At 42.1% G+C, this 25513-nt stretch overlaps 4 protein-coding genes across 4 annotated transcripts; 1 reads left to right on the top strand and 3 right to left on the bottom strand.

The window, feature by feature from the left end:
* Positions 1–16562: 16562 nt before the first annotated feature.
* GCK72_025314 (uncharacterized protein) lies at positions 16563–18028 on the top strand (the record flags this gene model as incomplete). Its single annotated transcript, XM_003100153.2, has 6 exons — positions 16563–16710; positions 16762–16830; positions 16887–16985; positions 17082–17186; positions 17316–17438; positions 17658–18028. 6 exons carry the CDS (start codon positions 16563–16565, stop codon positions 18026–18028), a joined length of 915 nt encoding a protein of 304 aa, XP_003100201.1.
* Positions 18029–20047: 2019 nt separating this feature from the next.
* GCK72_025315 (uncharacterized protein) lies at positions 20048–20467 on the bottom strand (the record flags this gene model as incomplete). Its single annotated transcript, XM_053736284.1, has 2 exons — positions 20048–20132; positions 20181–20467. The coding sequence occupies 2 exons, from the start codon at positions 20465–20467 to the stop codon at positions 20048–20050; spliced, it is 372 nt and encodes a 123-aa protein (XP_053579850.1).
* A 113-nt stretch (positions 20468–20580) lies between these two features.
* On the bottom strand, positions 20581–21149 carry GCK72_025316 (uncharacterized protein; the record flags this gene model as incomplete). Its single annotated transcript, XM_053736285.1, has 3 exons — positions 20581–20690; positions 20744–20918; positions 21090–21149. The coding sequence occupies 3 exons, from the start codon at positions 21147–21149 to the stop codon at positions 20581–20583; spliced, it is 345 nt and encodes a 114-aa protein (XP_053579851.1).
* A 288-nt stretch (positions 21150–21437) lies between these two features.
* Positions 21438–22060, bottom strand: GCK72_025317 (uncharacterized protein; the record flags this gene model as incomplete). Its single annotated transcript, XM_053736286.1, has 4 exons — positions 21438–21577; positions 21623–21742; positions 21788–21826; positions 21874–22060. The coding sequence occupies 4 exons, from the start codon at positions 22058–22060 to the stop codon at positions 21438–21440; spliced, it is 486 nt and encodes a 161-aa protein (XP_053579852.1).
* Positions 22061–25513: the final 3453 nt, after the last annotated feature.

The raw sequence follows: 25513 nt of genomic DNA on the forward strand, positions 1-25513 counted from the left end.
TTGTTATCTTTTTTGTTATTTTGTTGTTGTTAACCCCTTGTTACTTCTCCACTAGGAGCTTATTGTTTTGTACCCCGCCTACCGATACTCATTACCGGCTACGCCTAATGAAAGATCAATATGTTATAACAGTCTACAATTCTCTCCTTCTCAATTTTCAAGAGTCGAGTCACTCTGTTATACCTGATTTCAGATACTTCTCGGAACGGTGGAGAGATATGAGATGATGGTCGGAAGCGGATGAGTTACGTGTTCAATTTTGAATGTCAACCAGAATTAGCCACAACAAACCCCAGCCAACACACATCAAACTGAGCAGCTTAAAAAAAGCCCTCAGGAGATAAAAAGGGGATGAAAAACCCTCATAAATGGTTCAAAGGGGATGAAAAACCCTCCTAAATGGTTCACAAAGTCACAAAAACGTGCAAGTTAACCGCAATCCGCGGAAAAAGAGCAGATGATACATCATCGCTCACAAATTTAGAGGAGAGTTCACTTTCGAAATCCCCTCCACATAAATAAAAACATAAAGAGCCTATTAAGAGTCACTTTCAGACCGAATAGCTCAAACCCGATAAAAATCAATAATTCAGCAAATACAAGCTGAAATGCTGCGAACCCGCGGCTCAAAACCATCATAAAAGCGATTGATTCGCAACAAAATAAAATCAAAGAGAGTCACAAGAGAGAATCCATTGCGGAAACTCCAGAATCTCTAAAATAAAATCAAAGAGAGTCACAAGAGAGAATCCATTGCGGAAACTCCAGAATCTCTAAAATAAAATCAAAAAGAGACTCACAAGAGAGAATCCATTGCGGAAACTCCAGAATCTCAAATATTATAATCAGAAGCAGGAGAACCTATAACTCTGATGCTCGAAAACAAAAGAGACACCGCTCAAATAAAAAATCGATAATGTCAACGGCATATCGACAGATCCTGGGCAAATGTCTCAAACAAAACCATGTAGAAAACAACGTCATCTACATAAAAAATACATCAAAATCAGACAGAAACCACAGTTTCTGGAAGATTTTCAAACAACGAGATCCGCGGAAAACACCGTTTCTGCAGGATTATAAGACAAGACCGTCAAGAAGCTTCAAAAAATGGCATAAAAACACCGTCACGACTTCGCAACAATTGGCGAAGGAACGACAATTGCCAGAAACTTCGAGACAAAAACCCTCTTGAATTTTCACAGTTAAAGAGCCTCAAACATGGAAAAAACGTCGCGAATTCGCAACAAATGGCGAAGGAACGACAAATTCCAGAGACTCCGAGACAAAAACAAGTTGATTTATATTCTAAACGTTAGGCTATAGTTAGTCTATAGTTGAAGTATGGAAATTGATACATAGATTCTTTAAACTATGGCACTGTCGTCAGACGAAGCCAAATAGTATCCAGGACACTATGGTATCTCAGAGAGCCACCAACTCTCAAAAGACCCAACAAATTGTACTCACAATCAATGCACGTGACTCGGACGAAAGACAAGAAGTCTTTAAGTGGCAGTTACAGATGGAAGAAGTAGAAGGTTGTCTGTATCAGGAGTAATTAACCTGATACGCAAAGAGCGTGAGGACAACGAGTTGGTAGCAATAATTGCAAGTCAAATCTCGGGCTGGTACCCTGAAATTTGAATAAGATCACCAAATATCGCACCATAGCGAGATATAATACGGTCTAGAGTGCCGACAGGTTGGCGTTTTTATTGCTTTCTGGTATCAAATCCATACCGATTGATAGCAAAACGTCAGCCGTGAAATCCGCGGCACAGAAAGTTATGCATAAATTCACTCTCATAAATATAAACGTGTAACGGAAAGCAGAGCGATCGTATCTCTTTGACACGCTAACCCACTGCCCCAAATCTACACATTATATAAGAAATCTAAAACAAACAAATTGAAATCAGTCTCAAAAATTATACGAGCAACCTTCCAAACCATAAACTCAACCATCCGGCTAGTAAGTCTCATACACGAACCCATCGTTCCGAGAACAGTCCCGTCAGAGATCTCAATTCCATAATAAACCTATCTGTTGTTCAGATGGCACAAAGCGAGCACAATCGTCGATTGGCACACGTGTCAAGAGACGAAGGAGTAGCCAGACCTCCAGAGATCCGCGGTCCACCCAGACAGAGTCCCACAAGACACCGTCCACCTCACCGAAACGACATCCGAGAACACCAAGTCACTTACGAACAATTCTTTCGAAGAGACACACCGTTCGATTGGGATGCGATACAACGTTTCGCGGAAATGGAGGCAAACTGGCCGATTCCATGGCTACCTCAATCACCATTCGATGGAGCATCTCTCAGGCTCTACGTATGGAGCGGAGATCGCCCGACACCCGCGGATCATTGGGAACAGACAGTCGCTCGTATGCCGTTCCTGGCAAACCAGGAGGAAATTAAGACATTTTCTCTCAAGTTCGCTAGAGCGACATATGAATGTACCCGCGGAGGAAAATCTCGGAGATGTCCGTATTGCGGGAGTCAGTTGCTTGGTCAGCCTCTCTACGACCATGGGCTCTTTGAATGCCCATTCTTCGAGAACCTGCCAAGTCGCGATCGATTCCGCTTCCTCGCAGTCAATTTGGTATCGTTCTGCCAAAAGTGTAATTCAAGAAGCTCAACCCACACGGGATGCCGACCAATAGTATGCCTGATGTGCTCGAGTCCAGAACACTCATTGGCGTCCGGCGTATGCAGAGATACGGAATTGAGAGGGTTGACCGAAGGTCAACTCAGAGAAAGAGCGAATCAACACCGTCGAGACTACCTCAGACACATCCGCGGACTACTGGCATCACCAAATAACCCGTTGCAATATCGCCTACCTTCCGACTCCCCATACATCTCACTGTATAGAAGAGAAATACCCGCGGGTGCCGAAAGAAGCGGTCTCCAGATACTTCGAGTCCCACCAAGCGAGTTCCCAGGAACGCGGCTTGAAGAATACCGCGGAGCCACAGGCAGTCTAATCAGAGAATTCCCAACTCTGCGTCCACCAGAATTCGACAACGGGAACCAACTGATGATTCCCATCTTTGAGGAGGATTCAGCAAGGTATCTGGAAGAAATCGCTCGAGTGGTGACGAGAATCAGAGCAGATCCTGAGTCAGCCAGAACGGTGAGGAAAACAGATAAATAATAAAATTAATAAATTATCGACTTTCAGTTCGATCTACCCGCGGCTCCACAGGCGAACCAAAACGGCGTCAGACAGCAACGCCAGAATCCAGTGTTGCCAGCCGGGCCCCGAGCTCAACAAGTTCATAATCAACCCGCGGCTGTACCAAATGCGAATCAAGCGATCCGCGGAAGACAACCACTAGTTGAGACACCCATTCTTCGTGCCAACCCGCCAGGACTTAGAGCACCACCATCAGTGCCACCCGCGGGAACAACGAATCAAGCCACAGCAAGTGCAGCGAAGAACAGAGCTACGTCTAACTACATGAGAAGACCACCGCCTCGTCCACTGACTGAGGATCCGGGGTCACAACCATGCTCCAGCTCACAATACGCGCCAGCTATGTATGAGTCAGCGGTAAGAACTCGGAAAGAACTGAAAAACCTTAACAATGAGTTATTCCAGAGCTCGAGTGCACAAGCAACCAGTTCGTCGACAATCAATATTGAGAACATGTTCAACCCAGAGACATACGCGTCCATGGGTCCGTGGTCGAACGAAATGGAACGCAGAAGTACTGTTCCACAGAGAACCAACTTTGCCAGTGTACCCGCGGGAATTGAGTCTCAAGAAGTCCATTCTCAGGATAATACTCTAATTGAGGTAAAATAATATAATAAAAATTCTCTAAAAACCGGGAAAATTCAGGCTTCTCAGCTAGCCAACAGCATGCAGATGATTCAACCCATGAGCCATCACAGCTCGAATTCTGCCCACAACGAGGTATATTTCAACAATTTTACAGCTTGAAATAGTAAAATTCCTTATTCCAGGGATCAGAATCTCAAAGTCGTGGCAACTCGAGGGAATCCGCGGTTGGAAGACCCAGTTCGCAAAACTCATGGCGAACAGCCAGTCCTCAGGTATAGTAGACATCAACGAAATACCAATAAATCAATATGAAATTGATTACAGGACCAGCTGGAAGCTAATCTCGAAAGAGAGATCCAAGCGAACGCAATCTTCCACTGTCACGAGCATCTACGTGTTGATGGGACACCAATGAGACCGGCATTCCAGCACAGAGCTTTCCAAGAGATCGTCGGCTTAGCACCAGTTGAGAGAACCGCGGCACAAATCATACGTATCCAAACACTCCAATTCATCATCACAGCTCAGAAAGATGAGAGAATGGAGGTATACCACTATAAAAATCCGCGGCTGATCAAAGACTACCTGGACATGCTCATACGTCTTGGAGAAGCGCTGTCAACCACCGACATCATGGTTGTCAAGCTGGAGAAACGCCACAGAACCAACGTCATCCAAAAGCGAAGAGCAGGCACGGACATCTTTCCCGTGCCGTCATTCGATCTGTGGACGCACACTCACGTAGCCAACGCGATGGAGTTTATCCTTGGAACCGGAGAAGTCGGAGTCACAGAGCGTATCTACAACTTCAACGCTCGAGAGCCACGTCTATGGTTCGAGCTCGATTACCCAAGAGACATCGACCTCCCGGCAGAACTCCAAAGAGCCCGTGAGCAGCAGATGCTACAAACAGTTCGACCGACCGAGAGATACCACCCGCGGACACTAGCCCAGTTGGAAGCAACATCCAGACTCCCCATCCCCTTAGACATCGGTGCAATCCACACTCAAATCGAGTGGATGACACTGTACCTTTCGGGAACGTCGCTAGTTGATCAGAACCATGTCCCAGAATACAAAATCATGGCATACGCAGAGATGCTCAGAGCCATCCTGGAGCTCCTCATCTACCTACGCCAAGAATTCCACTTCGATCCAGCAGTCCGTTTTATCGACTGCGGAGAAGAATTAGGTGTCATGGCGGCCCGCGGACACAACATTGTTGCCCCCACTCTGAGACTCTTCGCATACAAAGATGTGGTCCAGGTGAAAGCATACCTTCAAATCGTCTGGAGCTCATTGATCGAAGCACATCAAGACAAACCAGAGGAATGCGAATGCATCACCACCCCAGAGTGATCGATCCGCGGCTGAATATTGATTGTATCCGCGGAAATAACCAAAAATTACTTGACCTACTCGTGTATTATTGATTTCAAGAATAAATTTGAATTCATATAAACTGTGTTCGTCTTAATGCTCTATAAATACAAAACCAAATAAAAATTTCAATATAAGTAAACTAAAGATTTCTTAAAAAGAAAAGACCTCGTGAAAAACGCATAACTACCTGACGCAGACTCACTGCTGATGAGTTGCTGTTTCTAACCGCAAAAGACCAATGCTGTCAAGCCAGCGCCGCTAGTGTCACCCACCTTTGAGTCGCTGACACGAAAAAGGGAACAAGAAATAGGCCTCCCTTATAAGCCCTAGTCGACCACGTTCCCGCGGTCGTAACTGGCGGGCAAAGGTCCGGAACAGTCACAAATCACTGCTCAAATCAGTTTGAGTTACATCCTTTGCGAACGACGGACACAAATCTCCAGTTTCGAAATCATGGACACATGATTAGATGTAACCCAAGAAGAAGCTAACACCCTTCTTCCCCATCGTAAAGGTACTGAGGAGTATAAAATCAACAAAACTAACCCAGACCAATCACAAATTATTGGTCGAAAAGCCACAGATGCACAAATTCATCTATCGGCTGAACCCAGATGCACAAATCCATCTACCCTCTGAACCCGATCACATAGACCAACGGCTAGGGATGCCTGCCGTATGGACCCTGACTTGCACCCACAGCACACCACTAGTGTGAAGTCGTGGGCACACGATTAGGTGTAGGTCAGGTCCTGCGAGTCTACGGGCAAAGAAAAGCACGCATACCATGAGTGCTCAAAGAAATCAAGACTGTGACACACACACAGGCACACCATTAGTGTGGGGTCGTGGGCACACGACTTGGTGCAAGCAGTCCTGTAAGCCGAAGTGGGGAAGGAACGGAACATGACCGAAGACGGACCCGCGGAGGCCCATCTAAGAGCTACTCATGATATATAAGTCAAGTCCTAACTCGCGACTTCCATCATCTCAAGTCGCTCCACCACCGAGGCTAACACCCCTCATTCTCATCAACATTATTTTTTCTTACAGTTATCTGAACTCCCTTGTCTCTGACAAATCTCCAAGGATGCTAAGCCGTCTTAGCCGTCGTACTTCTAGATCTCCTGTGGGTCGCAAAGAACGCTCTCTTCCAGTTGAAAGAGAGCAAATCCGCGGCAAAATCCGGTCGAAATCGCAACCGAAGTCCGTAATGACCTCGATTGTCGGTCCGACCAAATCAGCGATCACGAAAACTGTGACCAAAGCCAAAGCTCTGAAGACAGATGCAGAAGCCGCGGTTCAATTTCTTCAAGACCCTACCAACAAATACCCTGATGATATCAGCCAAGAAACAATTCAAGCAGCCACATCACTTGTACTCAACATGAAGACAGTGGTGGCGAGAATTGAGGGTTTCGACGCATTCATCTATAATCAGTTCCAAAAGTCCGCAATGAAAAAACTACCGGAAAGAGAAACTCTTCTCCGCGACGTCACGGACGCACTCCGAGCAAGCGGAGCAGACGGGTTACATAAGCAACTCACCGCTCAAATCGCTGAAGTGGAGCAAATCCTAACGGCTTTTGGAACACCAATGAGTAGCCTCCAACCACCTAACCAGCCCCAAGATCCACAATCTTGTGAAGCGATTACTGAAATGGAAAACTACATCTACGAGGCAAATCACAGCATAGAGACAATCCATCTGGGTGATGAGCTGCCTCACTCTCTCGACTCTAGAGACGAGTCCGCTTCCAGCTCACATCCTATCACCTCGTCTCAAGACCGTGAACTATCCATGATGTACTCCGACAGTGCGTTTCCAGATCGTACACGAGAAATTCAGCAAAGACTATTAGCTGAAAACCGCCGGTTGAAAGAGGAGAACGCTCAGCACATTCGTGCTCAATATGAAGAAGAAAAGAGAAGATATGCTGCCAACATGCAAGATCTCCAATACCGAGAATCTCTTGCAGCTGAACTAGCGAAGGCTCAAGCAAAAGAGGAAAACTGGATGTCGCGGCTCAATCAACACGTTGAGGCAAGACAAGCACAAGAGAATGCTAACCAGGAATCCGCGGGTGTCATTACCACCAGCTCGCCATTGCCACCGTTCGAGCCGCCAACCGTCAGAACAATTGCTGATCCGGTGGTAGAGTCTTTCGAACCGGTGACTGACAACAGAGTTGTACCGTCCCCAGCTCAAAGCCAAAGCATTCCAGCTGCAATTATTGTTCCTCAAGAGGATTATGTACAGGAGACTCCGATCCTGCGCACAGCACATCAGATCTATCAACAGAACATTGAGCCGAGAACCGCGGAATCACTACACAGCACCCGCAATCCTGTTCTAAACGACCTAATGAATGTCCTCTCAAACATTGCCCAAAACCAAAGAGCAACAGAGAGAAACATTCTACAGCAAACAACCCACATGGTCCAAGATATGGAACAGAGACTCGGTGCACAAATACATGAAAGAGCTGAGTCTTTAAGATCCAGAACAACTAGCAGAAGATCTCGGGCCAGAAGTCCAGCCCGTTCGGAGTCAAGTTATGCGCGCAGATATGAACGTGGTGATCCTTCAGACTCGGAAGACGAATCAATCCAACCGACACCACCTCGTAACGCGCCGACCCACCGAATCCGATCACGCAGCCCGACGCCGATACCTCGTAACAGAGGTCTGAAGCTGGAAGTCAGACTAAAACTTCTGCAAAAGTTCGATGGATCGAATGACTTGGATCATTTCCAAACATTGTTCACAAAATTCGTCCTTGAGGACACGGATCTGAACCCGGAAGCAAAACACGCAGTGCTGATGAACCACATAACCGGTCCAGCTTCAAAATGCGTTTCACACGCCAGAGACCCCTCAGTTGCCATCATGATGACATTCACAGCACTGAATAAAGTCTATGGAAAAGTGAATAATAAACACAATCTGCTCAGAAAATTGCAAAGCTTACCATTCCATCAAACAGACCCAGAAGCCATGCGGCTAGACGCGGCCTCTCTTACCAACGTCCTACAACAGCTAAAGGACAGAGGAGTACCCGCGGACGACCACATGACTATGTGGGCGATTGCGTGCAAGCTCCCAGAGAGCATGCAAAAAAGCCTAGCCAAATACACTGTCAAGATGGGCGAAGTTCTAACCCACGATCTAATTCTCGACAGAATCAGTCGAGATATTGAAACGATGGCAATGGAACAGACGTATGTCAGTCAACGCAGTCCCCCAGCAAATGAGCTGACGGGATCATACGCTACGGTCAACTTTGCAAATGCTACACCGAGCAGACAAAAATCCGCGGCTCAGCACAAAGGAAATAACTCAAGTAGATCACGCAAGCTGGCATACGATCCAAAAGCAGTCGAATCGGAATACACTGACCCGATTACAAAAGCTAAATTGGAGGGTATTTACGCTCCAGGAGAAAAAGGTGTCAATCCCAGAGTCATTTACCGCACATTCCCCTTCCACGAAAAGGAAGAAGCCAAATGCAACGTCTGCCGCGGAGATCACCACGAGATCCGCTGCACCCTCTCAAGCAAAGCATTCAGAGACACGTGCAAAGCGAAAGGGTTGTGCCCAATCTGTACTCGAAAACATGACATCACAGCTTGCACTACCACCTTCCGTTGTGGATATTGCAGCGGATTACACCACCTCGGTGGCTGCCCAAAGAAAGAGTTCTATAGAGACATGAAGAACTACCCAAAGGACGCTCCAAAAGTGGCCACGTTTTTTCGTGCCCCACACACCAACAAATCGCAGTAAAGGCATTTCGGCAGACACAGAGTCAAAAGTACCGAACTCTGTGTCAAACGCTGACTTGCCAACAGCATCTAGCACTAACACATGCTCTATTATTTCCGTTCCTTGTTCTACTAATATTGTCTCTCAAAAACATAGTTCTCAATCCGCGGTTGCAGAAGGTAGCTTCCCTCGATCCGCGGTTCAATCCGTTACAAATCCCAAAACAATATCCTATTTCAAAAATCTTGTTAAAACTAATTACGCCGAAAAAGGTGATCCAGAAAAATTGGCCTTACAGCTATTCACTCAGTTTCTCAAAAGATCAGACCATCATGTCAACTCGGCATTTGCTCCGAATGATACAACACGTCTCACTTTCCTTTACCTGGAAACACCAGACGAACAGCCTCTCCTCTGTCTAATCGACTCAGGCGCGTCGTTGTCACTCATTCTGGAATCAACAGCTAAAAATTACCAGCTACCGGTCTTGAAACGAACTAGACTGTCAGTCCAAGGATTCGGATCCACCACATTCGCAAACTCAAATATTTACGCATTACAAATTATGTTACAAGAATCCAAACACGATCTATCAATTATGATTGTAGGATCACCCACGCTACCAAAAACTCAGTATCGAGCACCAATACTATCTCTTGAAGATGCAAGGTTCTTACAAAGACAGAACATTGACATGAGTTCAGCTATCAATAGTGGCGATTATAATGTTCACAACATTCACATGATCATTGGCAACGACATACTGTCGTACATCACTGCACAACCCAACTATTGCAAGTATATACTCCCATCTGGCAGAGCATTGGAAAGAACTATAATCGGAAACATCGTTCATCCGATACCAAAGCTAGCCCTATGGAACAAAGCAGTAGATCCGCCATTGTCAGATCAATACCAAATCGCCATGAATGTAGCCAACACTCTGTTGAGTAGCTGTGAACCAGAAGATGCTATGACAAAACTGACTCTCCAAATTGCCGAAATGTACAGGTTGGAAAACCTGGGCATTGAAAATCCTTCTGTTCTTGACAACTTCAAAAAATCCACACTGGATCTCCTACAGGAGTTTTTCAATACTGTCAAATTCAACGAAGAAGGCAAACCAGAAGTTGCCCTTCCATACAATGGCAACGAGTCACGTCTAGCTGATAATTACAACGTGTGCTTCAAGAGACTAGTCAGCCTGGTCGTAACTCTGAAAAAAGGCGTAGATCTACTCTCAAAATATGATACTATCATTACTGGTCAAGAATCCGCCGGCTTCATTGAGAAAGTAACCGCGGAAATGCTGAAAGCTGAGGGTCCCAAATACACTATTCCCCACCGAGGAGTAGTGAAAGAAGACTCACTCACAACAAAGCTGAGAATCGTTCTCGACGCATCTAGTCATGCTAGAGGCGAACTCTCGCTAAACGACTGTCTCCACGCCGGAACCAACATGATTACCCCAATTTTCGGAATCCTGATAAGGATGAGATGCCCGCGGTTCATCATTGTTGCTGACATCGAGAAAGCATTTCATCAGGTGCGCCTGCAACCTGAATTCAGAAATGTCACAATGTTCCTATGGCTCAAAGACATCTCAGCTCCAGTATCCGCGGAAAATATCGAAGTGTACAGATTCCGCCGAATCCCATTTGGAATGTCCAGCAGCCCATTCTTGCTTGCGGCGTACATTACCTACAATCTAGACATCAATCCCCATGAATTAAATGAGGAGATCAAAGACAACTTGTACGTCGACAATGCTTTATTCTGTACAAACGACAGATCTGAGATTGCTACGAAGATCAAAGGTACAAAATTCATTTTCAAAAGAATGGATATGAACCTGCGGGAATACATCGTAAATGATCCAGATACCATGGAAGCACTTCCAGAATCAGAAAAAGCGCAAGCCACCACTATCAAGCTGTTAGGCTACAAATGGAATTCTACAGAAGACACTCTCACAGTAAAGATTGCTGCGTTGGATATTGACCATCCCACAAAAAGAGATGTTGCTTCCAAACTTGCTGAGACTTTTGATCCCCTTGGACTTGTGTCACCTATCATGGTCCCATTCAAAAGGCTCATGCAAAGAATATGGGAAAATGGCAAGAGTGTCAACTGGAAAGATCGCATCCCAAAGGAGCTACTTCCAGATTGGAGAGCCCTGCGGAACATCTTCATTGACAGAGAACTCACAGTCCCGAGACAGCTCACGCCAAATTACAATTATTCTGAAGTCCATTTGCTAATGTTTAGCGATGCGTCCCAGGACATGTATGCGGCATGTTGCTATGCGTGCTTTGTCGTGAAAGGTGAAACACCGGTTGTAACTCTGCTTACCAGTAAGAACAAAATCCGCCCGTCTAAACACGAGAGCTGGACCATTCCAAAACTCGAGCTACTTGCAATCCAACTAGCCTCAAATCTCGCGTGTGCCATCGTCGCAGAGCTAAGAATCTCTATCACTTCTATCAAACTGTTCACCGACTCTTCCTGCAGTATTTACTGGGTTCTTTCTGAAAATAACCCCCGGCAATGGGTGGCTAATCGGAAAACGACGATCAATGACAATATGAAAAAGATGGAAGAGTGTGGAATTCCCACTACCATCCATCATTGTCCCACCAAGCAAAACCCAGCTGACTACGCAACCCGCGGAATGAGTACCAGAGAAGTACAGAACAGTAAAATGTGGTTCGAAGGCCCAAGCTTCCTGAAAGCTGATCCATCAACATGGCCATGTATGATTGCAGGAAAAGTTACCTGTCCAGCTGAGTTCCGAGAACTGGTGTACTCCGAGATCATCGATCCGGACACCAAAAAGAAAAGGAAACCACTCATGGAGAAAAAAGTAGCCAAACCAGCCGAGAATGTCCAGCGATCCGCGGTTGAACAGAAGACAGACGACACCGTCATGATTCTAAACAGCCAAACGACGAGACCCGGATCTTTCATCCCATATACAGCAACAAACTCTCTTCAAAAATTGACAAAAATTGTTGTACTAATATTAAAAACATTCAGCATAATCAAAAACAAGTCTTGGGAAAGTCCAGTAATGACTCAGTTCTTAAGTTCTGACTGTCCGCTACATCAAGCGAAAGTCGCCAGATTGCTGATAATCACCGAGCACTACAAAGACTGTGATTATCTAGACTACTCATTCCCGTCTGATATCGAGCACTTCACTGATACTTATGGAGTTCGTCGGGTACACAGAAGAATTACATCTCCAGTACTTCCACAGGAAGCCAGTGAGCCAATTCTCATCCACCCGCGGCATCCATTGGCGAAACTCATCGCTCGCGAAACACATGAAATCAATGGACACATGCCAGAAGTCTATACAACTTCAGCCATCAAAACGAGATATTGGATCCCAAAATTGGGAGGCATTCTAAAGAACGTGATCCGCGGTTGTGTCAAATGCCAGAAAGTAAACAACTTTCCATTCGATTATCCATACACCAAAGATCTCCCACTATGCCGGACCACTCCGTCCAAACCATTCTCGAAAGTCGGCTTAGACTACCTTGGTCCAATCATGTACCGCGGTGACGATGGTCAAACCAATAAAAAGGCGTATGTCTTGGTCTACACCTGCTTGATAACACGTGGAGCAGTACTGAGAGTTGTTCCAGATGGAACATCACAACGATACATCCTCACCCTGAAAATGATTTTCAGAGAAGTTGGTGTACCCAAAGTCATTTTCTCAGACAATGCTTCCACATTCAAATTAGGCGGTTCCATGATCAATAAAGACATCGAAGATTCAGTATACAGTCATTCACTTGTATCATTCCTAGCCTCTGAAGTTATCGATTTCAAGTATATCACACCTCTTGCCCCATGGCAAGGGGGAATCTACGAAAGAATCGTGAAACTTGTCAAACACCAACTGATAAAAGAGTGCGGAATACGAACTTATGACTTTTACGATCTCCAATACATTGTATCAGGTGCTCAAGCTATGGTTAACAATAGACCACTAATCCCACACTCAAGAAGTCCACGTGACATGATTGCTCTCCGACCCATGGACTTTATAGCCCCAGGCGTCATGACTGAAATTCCAGCAGACTCAGAGAAGTCCGATGCGCCCCCACGGAGCACAGAGGCTACCGTACGAGCTCATATCAACAAAATGGAAGCAGCCACTGACAGACTTTGGGAGACGTGGTCCAATGGATACCTACTCCATCTCAGAGAGAACATGCACACCAAAAAACGCTCTTCGTTATTACGACCCGCGGTTGGACAATTGGTGATTATTGTTACCAAACTTCTAAAACGGCACAAATGGCCATTGGGACTAATCGTTCATGTCGAAAGATCAAAACGCGACGGACAGATTCGATCCGCGATCGTAAAGTGCAGAGGCAAATTATACTCTCGTGCAGTCTCTCAGTTGATTCCTCTTGAATTAAATCCACTGAACCGCCCTAATATTGCAACAGAGGAAGAGACAGGAGATACACAGGACTCCAGTCCAAGAGAGCTACCAGCACCCGCGGTTCTGTTCGATCCAAACATGAAATACGCCCCAGAGCTATTCCCGTCTAAAGACCTACCAAACATTGCTGAATGTGAAAACAAAAACCCCGATCATAAAATTAATGAATCAAATAATATAAATATACCACTGAACCTAAACACCGATCATCTTGAGAATAATGTAGTGTCAGGTGACACAGATGACGATTTTGATATCATTGAAAAGAGATTGGGAACCGCGGATACTTATCAAGATCCACAAAGAGTCTTACCGGCTGAAGCCGCGGATGATGATTTTTCGGAGTTGCCAGCGGGCAGAGTTAGAACATATCTTTCTCGAAAAGCCAAAGAGCTTCCGATCAATTACGTTCATCACGCTGACAGTCAGGGGACCGCTGGCACCCTCCCCCCGGGAATGTTGTCAACTATTTCCCTAAAGACAAAATTGTCGACAACTGAAAGGCTGAATGATGAGCCCCACAGGGTTTTCCCCGCAAAACTAGGCTCATCATCGCCTTACTAATCTCTTATTTCAATATTGTTCCAATCTGTTCACTAATTCACTTCATTTATCTCTTTTTAATCTCCTGTTATCAGGAATATTCAAATAATTATAATTCAAATTACCGCTCTTAATTCCCTTTTGTCAGTAAACACGCTCTATCGCTCATCTACTCTCCTCCGCATCAACACTATCTCGTTGTCGGCGGCCGCGACGCGTGTCCGCGTAGCGGTCGACCGCGCATCTCAGACCAATCTCGTTTAACGAGAGAGGACCGTTCACCTACTTTTTGGGTAGAATGCGTGAGAGTGAGAGAGTTTTCCGGCGAAATAGATCCTTATAATTTTCCAGGACTATTTCTAGCCACTTTAGCGCGTACTGACGCTAGGAAATTCCTAAAAACTCCACCTTTTTGGGCCCTTTAGGCCAATTCAAGCGATCCGCGGTTGTGACCGCTCATTTTGTCTACTAATCGACCCGCGGCACCTCCAGCAGGACGCTTCTCTAAATATATAAAATTATCTCTCTTAAATTTAACTAAATCTTTCGTAAATAAATGGATCATTGTCTTAAAACTTGTGTTCTGTTGTCGCATTGCTCATCCTCACATTTATAGCCGTTATTCTCACATTTAAACCAGTTAGGGAAGATTTTATCCGGAGCGGGTCTGTCTCCGACCGCACTTTAGGCCCGCCTCCACAGAAGTGGTTTTTCTAAATCATGATTTAGAAAACAATGGAATTTTGAAAATTGTTTTTTTTTGTTTTGAAAAACTAAAAATAGATAAAATAGAAAACAAATATGAAATGTAGCTTACTCTTGTCTTTTTTCAATAACATGCAAGATTTTTGAAAATTTTTCAGAATTTCCGGAGAGAAGAAAATTGCCAACACCCTTTTACCTTTTTCTTCATTCTTCAGTTTGCGTCCCGACTTCTTTAGTTTTCCGCCCAGAGTTGAGCGGAATGCGGTTTTTGAAATAGCGGAAGGCGGAATGAACATTTTTTGGGCGGAAAGCGGAAGGCGGAAGGTGGAATTGAAAAAATATCGGCGGAAAGCGGAGAGCGGAAGGCGGAAGCGAAAATTGTTTGGCGGAAGGCGGAAGGCGGAAAGCGGAATGGAAAAAAATGCCAAAAGGCGGAAGGAGGAATACAATGTCACTTTCAAAAATACGATTTTGGCCTTATTTTGTTGTAAAAAACACTAAACTGGTTAAATTTGTGTTAAGTTTTGTTTTTTCGGTAAACATTGATAGTTTTGCTGCAAAAAAAACCTCAAAAATATCAGTAAATTGGAATAGGTGATCAAATTTTTCAAGCTGAGGAAAAAATCTTTAAACAGCGGAAGGCGGAAGGCGGAAAGCGGAAATAGGACAATTTTTGGCGGAAAGCGGAAAGCGGAAGGCGGAATAAAACATTTTTAGGCGGAAAGCGGAAGGCGGAATGCGGAAAGAAAAAAGTGGCGGAAAGCGGAAGGCGGAAGGCGGAAGGCGGAATTCCGCTCAACTCTGTTTCCGCCAAGATTAAAGGCTGTTCTTCCTCTTTCTATTTTTTCAATCGAATGAGTTATTCTCCAGCTGTTGGCTGACACCAATATATTATTTCCCACTTCTTATTCTACTATTTTTCTGCCTCCGTTGAAACATTACTGTGTTCTATATATTCTCGCTTTGCCACATCATCCCACCCATAACCTAGCCGACTTGATACACCTATTTCAATATCTGACAAGACTGCAATAAAATCAAACATTTTGAAAAAAAACGCCACTATTTCTATTTCCCGCAAACAATCGACTAAAAAACTAAGAACTGAACTAAAAACACCTATAGAAACAACATTTTTGTTATTTTTTGCAATAAAACTTTGATATCCTTACTTTCCTTTGGTTGGAATTATTATTCGCTCTTCCATTGTCGAGTCAGACTATAATTGATTGATACCCAGTGCAAAATTAAACAAGAAATGACGAAATTGAACCAGAAATGCGAACGAAAACATAATTTTTCTTTTCAAATGCCCGAATCGGGTTTTATTAAATCTTTTCAAAGTAATAGAAATCCGAAAATATGCTATTTCTAATTTAAAACAATTATATTTCACTTATAACTGCTGACATTGTGTTCAGAATTTTTCTCCGTCGAAAAACGTCAGCTAAAGCTTTGTCTGATAAAAATTATCTTCAAATTTTTACGCGTCCCTCCAACGTGCCGTGGAGCGCGTTTGCTTTACTTTTCCTTCAGCACTTTTTGGAGCCCTCTTCTATGTATTACTTAGGTGTTCGTTGTCTGGACGACACATGCTGCCATTGATTTAGTGCAAACATGCGTATCTTCTCTATCTCTTCTCACATTATGTCTCTCTCGAGGGTGTCTCTCCTATTCTTTTATGTCTTTCCTATTCTTATGTTGTTATTTTTCAAGCCTCGATTAACATTACTCCATTTTCAGGTAATATTTTCTAATACAACCTCTTTGGCAACCTATCCACGGAGTATCAGAGACTATAAACTAGGTAAGCAGATACTGAATATGAAAAAATGAAACTTTTCTTTATTTCGTTTTTGGCAGTAATATAATGTTGCATGCAATTTCAGTCTGACAATGAATTCGTCGGATGGAGAGCTTTCCGGAGCAGCTCCTGCTGCAAAGCAGGAGAAAGTGTATCAAAAAACACGTGTTCCACCCAGGGAAGAACCACGTTCCCATCGGACTCCAAAACCAAAGATCCCGTTCGACCAGCAATTTCTTAGTGAGTTTTATCTTATATTTAAGTTTAGGTAACCCTGTATCCAAATTTCAGAGACGTCTAAGAGACAAGGGCGGACTGCCACCAAAAAACGGATTCCAGTGAGCCAACGGGTTATGAAAGGTAGTTTCATAAGTTGAAAAACTTTAATCAGAGAGAACGTTAAATGAAATTTTCAGTTGCCCGATCACCACCACCTCAGAACCCTCCAAAAAGAAAGCATGCGGTTAAGCAAGGAGATTCAAAAAAGCAAGCAGGAACTTCTTCTCGTAATGATGGTAAGAATTATTGTACCGCGTATTTTTACACAAACAGTCTAAACATAAAAGTGTGAAAATGGTTTTACTGAACTAATAACTGATAAAAGTTTCCAGATCGTTCTTCAAGCAGTGAAGGAGAAGATGATGAGAAAGAAGTGGAGGATGGGGATGATGCTGACGTCCCAGATGTTGGAGGTCTTGAAGCAAATGATGATATTGGTTAGTCGCTTTTTCCTTCCACTAACCTGTCAACCGCTAGTATTCGGCCATTTCCGTACTGTCTGAGAGTTGGGACCCAAATTATTTCTTTAAAAGTTGACTCTTTGTTTCTACAAGATAATACTACAGCAGCTGCTCGTCCACCAAACGGAAATGATTTCCTGGCAGGTCCACCGAACGGAAATCAAGTTGTTGAGCATCATGCTCCGAATGAGAGAGACGAGGAACACGAGAGAGAGGGATTCATCAATCGTAAGTTTTTATATTTGACTGGTTATCTTTTTAAAAGTCGATATCTAATTTTCAAAAATATTCAAAGACGCATAGTGTTTTTCTAATTTTACGACTGAATGGTACTATTTGTGTATTCGTAATAAACATAAGGAAAATACAAATTAAAGATCCGTACGACCTCAGCTTTCTTTTTAATTAAAAATATTCAACAACATGAAAATATTGTTAATTTTTCAGTTGATCCGAGACAATATCCACCGGGAATTATTTCAACCGAACCATTCCGGAGAGTAGTATTCAATGCTCCATTCGATATTGCTCAAACAAATATCATCAAAATAAAAAACTTATCCTATCAAAGGGTAGCGATTGGAGTGGACTCCCTCTCTCCTCGAATCGAGCTCGACACATGCTATAAAACTCTGGAGCCAAAAGAATCGATTTACGTCCAGATCAAAACAAAACCTTTCACAATTCAGGAGGGTCTCAATGATAAAGTGTATATAGAATATATAAATGCTCCAGAAGAAGGAGAAGTGTGTAGGCAGTGGTTCTGTGATGCCACAATCACATCACTGCGGCAGCTGCTTGTTCAATACAGTTTGTAATTGCAAGTTTTTCCGTGTTCTTCTTTTTCCAATCTATGTTGTTCTTCCAAGCCCTCCACCTTCACACTTCCCTTTTTTTTCTTGCTTTTCCCGTTTTTCTTCCCTTTTTTTTTTCGTCGCCACCAACTTATAACAGTTATCTTTCTTTCCCTGTTTCCGGCCACCGCTGAAAATTGTATAATTCACTGATCCCTTTTTGTTCTTCCACTCCCTCCTCCGTCACATTGCTACTTCTTTTCTTGTTCTTAAGGTTTCTCTTTCCACTCATTTTTCTGTCTTTGCCACCTAGTAATTTATAACACTAATTTCTTCTCCCCCGTTTTTGGCGATCGGAAACAATTAATTTACTTTTGAGATTTATCATATTGGTGTAAAAGTGTTTCTGTTGATGTTCATCTAATAAATATATAATTTAGCACATACCTTTTTTTTTCTTACTAATGGAATTTTTCCCGCTATTGCAATTCTTTTATACAAAGAATGTTCCAGGTATTTCAGATCATTCAAAAAATACACGGAAAAAATTGGATTACATGGATAAACTCGATCATCTGCTGGGAAAAAAACTTAAAACCAGAGCAAATTAATTGCACCGAACAGGTTTCAATTAGAAAGTAGAGCAAAAAATGCACCAGATGGTCACTCCTTGGACACCACCAACCGATTTGTATTTAATAGTTCAGATGTCGTTGTAGTTGTTAAGCTTCTTACATAAATTATGTATTTTGTCCTCTTTTGTCTTGTCTAGAGTAGTTTTTCAGACACCTGACTTATTTTGGCCCTTTCTCTCACACTTTTTTTTGTCTTGAGACAGACATTGTTTTTGGAGTACTAGTCGATTTTGACGGAGAACTAAAAAAGATTTACGGATTTTCTTCATAGAATATAAAATCCAAAAAAAACCGTCTAAAATTGAATATAGTGTTGAAAAACATTCTTATATTTTGACACGAAATATATCGTTTTCATGATTTCCAACTTTTTAATAAGCACCGGACTTCAAGCCAATACTAATGTGTTTACCATTACAAATACTGATTTTTGTCTCTGGTCAAATGATTAGTACGGGAAAATATGAGAAACAAATACAAATTCACCCAGGACCACTCCTCTGGTGTCTGATTTCAACATGTTATCATAAGTCGTCTGGTTAGCCGATTTGAAGTAGCTCTCTTAAGGGTTTATAGTATTATAATAAAATCTTATTCTCGGTTTTTTGAAAACTTTTCTTGTCACTAAATTTCTACACCTCCTTCAGGTCATGCGTTCCTTTCCAACTTTTTTTATGATCTTTTTTTATGTCCATCCATCTGTTTCTTGTTAACTTGTTTGCAATCAAAAGCTCACATTTAGAATCAGTAGTGTTAGGTTGATATTTTCGACATTTTACCACCCTGTCGGGACACACCCCCGTCGTCTGCGTCTCGTTCTCTCGTCAAAATGAGAGACGTAGAGAAGCTGGATTCAGCGGGATGGGACAGCTGCATCCAATTAGTGGCGCCCACTGGAGTGGCTCCCCGGCCCCCCCCCTTTTGTCTGACTGTCTGCACCCTCCACTCTCTCTAAGCCCCGCCCCTTTTGCGGTACCCCCTTCTTTTGCGGGAAGCGCCCCTTTTGCCCCCCCCCCCTCTTATGCGGGAAGCAATTTCGCAATTTAAAAACTAGTAATGCGCTTCCAGAGAGTGGCTGATTGTGCGTCATACATATTCCAAAATTTGTTTCATTCAACAGTCAACATATTTAACCTTTTCGGTAACACATTTGTTCTCCATTCAAACGACCAAAGTTCAATTTTTCCCTCTTTTAACATTCCTTTGTGGGAAATTTCAAACTTCCGCACATTTTTTTGTAAAATTTGTTTCATTCAACAGTAAAAATTTCAAAAGTCAATTGATTTAACGTTCAATTCAATCTTTCCCCTCTCTCTCAAAGACCCCCCCCCCCCTTTTTTTTTATAAGAAGTCCATCTGAAATACAGTCTTCACAATGTATCATTTTACAAAAATTTATTATTGAAAATCAAATAAGATCTCCTTCTGCAGCAATCATCAAACGACCAAGGTCGACTTCCACCTCGTGTACAACAGCCAAAATTGTGCGAAAGCTGAAAAAAAAGTGTTAAAACTTGCACAAATAAAATGGAATGTCTTACTTTGTTTCCAATTTTGAAATGTTGAGTAAATGCTCTTCCAATTTTGCAATTTCTAAGCAGAGATCTCCAATTTCTAATGATGATTGATTGTATACTTGTACCATCTCCCGATCCACAATCTTCTTCCCCTCGATAGACTTGTTGATTAAATCGCACACGCATAAAAGTTTTGAAAGCACATCCTGTAGATACCGATTCGCAATGTCCCGATTTCTCAACAAAAGATTCTTCACGTCGTGCATATTGTGAAAACCAACAATGCATCCATTGATTGAAAATTCGATCATCCTGAACAAAAATTAGAAAAGAGAAAATTTTGATCAGTAGGAATCAAAGTGACTCTGCACATTTAGTAACAAAAAAAACAATTTTTTAATTAACAAGGGTTTATTAGAAACATTTAGTCCTCAATATTATTTTCACGCTTGAAGACGAGAAGATCGTGATTGAAAAACTTATTGCGCCGTTGAATGTTGAAGTTGGCACAGCAAATTTTGCACAGCGAGAGAGCTGAAATTTCCCAAAATTGGCTAAACAAATAAGCGATACAAGAAGCAACTCACGAAATTGTTGATATTCCTCATTGACTTGCACGACATCAATGTTGCGATTCAATTTTCTACACGTGAAACACATTTGGAGCACAAAAGTTGGATCATCAAACATGAAGAGTGGTTTCAATTGCGCAGCCTCGTCGGTTGGCATGGTCACACCTTTTGCCTTTTCAGTCATGTACTTCTAAAAAATTACGTAAAATTAATACTAGATCAAAAAGGGAATACTTATTTTCAGTTTCAGTTATGTTCGTTTTTTTTAAATCACGTAAAATTAATACAAGATCGAAAAATTGATTACTAATTTTGGAAAACGGAATACTAGGTTAGAAAAACAATAATATAAAAAACTGACCTGATGATTTTCTTTCCATGTTCCTTGTTGTATAGGCTTGAATGGGGTAGTTTGGGACATTTTTGGTTTGAAAGCGTTTTGAATTTTGGGCATGCTTCTAGAGAAGAAAACGTCAAGAATGGCAAAGAAAGGAGGAGGAGACGAAAGAAGAGCCACTTGAGAGTTAATCCTATTAAATCCCGTTGCGCGTCCCAACTGAATGACGCAATAATAATTCAATTAGGCATACACGAGGAGTCGTCGAAAAATCAAGCTTTCACTGTTTATGAATTTATTTGTGTCGAAAAAAATACACGACTTTAAAAAAATAAAATTTATTCAAAACACAAATGGTAGTATTGTTTAGATTTAAAACTTGTTGACACGTTGACTGCATTGATCACACAACACTATTGTAAGAGTTTTGCCGTCATAAGTCGTGTTTTCATGACATTCCTTACAGAAATAAACGCACACAAATTTTTCCATTCCACGAAATGCCAATACTTCTGAAATAAAATTCGTAAAGACTTTCAATTGAAATAGGTCACAACCTCGTTCCTCAATCTTCTTCTTGCGAGGTGCTCGCTTTCGTTTCGGTTTTTCAGGCAACTCATTCATTTTGATCATTTTCTTTCCGCTGATTTCACGTTTTGGCTTGGGCACCCGTATTTCTGAAAAGAAGAGAACGCATAACATTTCAATTGAAAAGAACTCACTTTGAACACAATTTTCCGCACATTTCACTGTTTCAGCATCTGCAACATTTCTTTTTTTTAAACAATTTATAAAGTAAAAAACAAACCTTGTCGATTCAATTGCTTTTGAGGTGTTTGAGTAATTAGATTTGATGGGAAAAAAATTTCATTGGCTAGCATTGTAGGAGAAGGAGACAGATGCAAATCTTGGAATACGGTTCCATAATCCGTTTCCGAAATTGGAGGATTTATGGCAAAGTCCGCCAGGGGTTGGAAAGATGGAGTAGAGTTCATTCGGGACAAAAAATATTGGTCACCACCTGGTGCGACGAAATTCTATAGAAATGAAGAGACGCTCAGGAGGTAAAAGGAAAAAAAAGTGGGCGGAGTCTTGTACGGTACATTTTTCACATTTTCGCCAAACATTTGTGCTATTCTACTGTGCAACACTACAATTTTCATCATGGCTACTCTCAATGACGAACAAGAATTTTACCTTCAAAAAATTCTAAAAACCATCCAAGAAAAAGTGAGTGTTTTTAAAAATTGTAATTACTTTTGAATAATAGAACGCATGATTCATTTTTGAAAATAAATTTTTAGGGTCAAGCATTATTTGCAATCATCTCCCCAGGAGGAACAGGAAAATCTTTTTTCATCAAAAGATTTGAAGCTCTTCATGAGAAGGGGAATAATCTGGAAATTCTAACACCCACCAATCTCACAGCTCATGCTCTAGACGCCCAGACAATCTTCAAGTTTTGTAACTGGAGGTCAAAAAAAATCTCATGGAAAAAATATGATCATGATCCGAATTTGCAAATTGTCATCGTATATGAGGTTGGGTGTATGAATGCCCACATCCTCGAGGGATTAAATGCTGTATTGAAAAGAAAAAAGCAAAATGATTTGCCATTTGGTGGATGTTCTGTTATTCTTGTGGGAGACTTTTTTCAACTTTCCACAATAGACGATAAAAATAAGAAGTCAAACAAACGAGAGAGCTTACAATTATTCGAAGGTAATTTATTCCCTTTTCAAAAAAGACAGTGTATTATTTTTTAGCTCCTTCATGGAATTTGTTTGAACTTATCGAGTTCAAAACAAACTACCGTCAAAGTAGCGATGCGCACCACCAAGAAAGACTTGGTAGATGGAGAGTCGGGAGAGTCAACCAAAAGGATCTAAAATACCTCCGGGAACATACAATCAGTAAGCGAACCACCGATTATGGTCTCGTCGCCTCAAAAATGGCAGAATGGTGTAGAGTGGAGGACGGTCTTCAGTCTTTTATTGTGACACCAAATGCTACAAGTGTCACGACATTAAATAACTTGGTATGTAGGTTGAAAATGGTAAATGTAGAAATTGACCTATTTTTTCAGGTTTGTGAACAATTGGGCTTCACAAAAAAAGTCAATTTCCTTTTAAAAGACGATACACCCCTAGAGAGTGGCAATACATTTTACGTTGGCAAAAACGCACGCGTGATCGTGTCCTCCAAATTTGAAGTCACCGAAAAATCAAGTTCGCGAACCGCCATACCAATTAACGTACACAACGGAGAAATTGGCACGGTAATTGCTTATAAAGTGGCTAATGAGCCCTCTGATTGGATCGAAGTGAAGTGAGTTTAGAACAAGAAAAAACGGTATATTAAATTCCAATTTTTAGGTTTCCTCGTACTGGAAGATCAGTGATAATCACTCGTGGAAAGCGTCAGCAAGAATACGTATTCAACATGAATAATGCCTACGCATTGACCATCCCCGAGGTTCAAGGAAAAACATTGAAGAACGTCATCCTGGACACCACTATCAAACATGCTCCCACTGACACATCAGAATCAATGATTCCCGGAGGATTCTACACGGCTGCAAGCATGGTCTCGGAAGGAGCCAATTTCCACATAACCGAACTATGTCATGTTGAAAACGTTGAACAATTGAAACGCCTAATCTTACCACGTCAAGACGCCATCACCGCATTGGCCGCAAAACGCGAAAACTAAAAAATATCCCCCCCCCCTTTCAATCTATGCATGTACTCCTATATTATTCTTTAAAATTATAATATCTCAATCTTTTTCGATATCCCCTAATTCCAATCAATGTAATTCTAACACTTGATGAAATAAATACATGAAATAAACCCCGTCTATGAAAAAGTGAAAGTGGGTCACTCCGCCGTAATGAGATTAAAAAGAGAGGGAGTGCGCGCCAAGTCCCCCCTTTTATACGCCCTCATCCTCTTGAAAATTTTGAAAACCGCATCATTTCAAACAACCCCCACCCTACAAAATGGACGTTCCTTCTTCTTCTTCTGTTCCTGGTGAGTATAATAGTTTTTTTCGCAAAAAAATAATTTTTTTGAAGATGATGCAATTATTGCTCAACACTTTCCTACAAGGGAAGAAATGGAATTTCTCAAAAAGTTTGCCGACATTGTCGATGGCACACGAAAAGTGCAAATAACAAGTGACGTACTAAAAGTAGGGCCCACTAGAATTGCATTAAAAAACGTGGACCAATTTCCAACAAATGTGCGCCTTGACCAAAACATTGGAAGACTTTTTGATATTTTTATTCGTGCCATGATAAAAGAGTGTGGAGGAGACTTGCACACTACTAAATTTTGGATAAACCTCCAACATCCTGGCTATCATGATGATGATGGATTTTATATCATGCATAAGACGTATCAAATGGCAAACGGCCACACTCTAATAAACACGATAGCCCGCCATAGTCAATCAAAAAAGGAACTGGCAATGGATGAGGCGATGATCTTCACCATGCGCATCTTTACGCGTCCTCCAAAAGCAAGACCGGGAAAAGGAGGTCGTATTCCCGATCAAATTTTGGTATGTTTAAACTTTTACAAGTTCTCTCCTAATATTCATCTTTCAGCGTAAATTTGGAGTAAACAACCGACACGTCGTTGGCACTGGACACTGTCTCCCCAAGGCACTAATCATTGGAATGGCATGGAGTGATATGCAAAACAATAAATGCAATGCTACCACCAATAATTACAATAGATTGATTAGACCAAATGTGAGTTGATTTCTTTTCCAAAAAAAAAGCACAAAAATCTTTTTTTAGTGCGAGAACACGTCACGCCCAAAAACTCAATTAAAAGAAGCCAAGGCACTACTAAAAGCTGCAAAAATGAAGCAAAGGCAATCAGAACACACTCTTGATGATTTGAAGAAGCTTGCAAAGCACTTGAGCAATTACCGAATTCGTGTATGGGCTCTAGAAGATGGAGTGGCTGTGCCTACGGTGGTTTTCGATGAAAACCAGTCTGCCAAAGGCTTCATTCCAATCTTTTATGCCCAAGAACATTATGAATTCTTCCAACCCACTTGCCCAACAGTTGGTGTGAGATTTTGTTTCAAATGTCATAAACTGGCCGATGACAAACACTGGAAAAGGTGTTCGGTAGAATGTAAGAGATGTGGCAGAGACAAATGCATCCAAAAACTCGACTCGACGCAAATCTACTGTGAAGAGTGTAACATTAACTTTTACAGTCAAGAATGTTATGATGCTCACTTGATAAAGCCATCCACAAAATCACTTCCGTTTTGCAGTCGCTATGAAAAGTCAGTTTTTTTTCAAATTTTTCCACATTTTTTTCTTATAGATGCAAGAAATGCTACGTCATTCATCGCCGAGAAGAGTATGCAAAAGACAAACATGTGTGTTACAATTCAGACTTTTGCAACGTTTGTATGGAAAAGGT

This window comes from Caenorhabditis remanei, chromosome X (genome assembly GCF_010183535.1).
Source record: "Caenorhabditis remanei strain PX506 chromosome X, whole genome shotgun sequence".
NCBI lineage: Eukaryota > Metazoa > Nematoda > Chromadorea > Rhabditida > Rhabditidae > Caenorhabditis > Caenorhabditis remanei.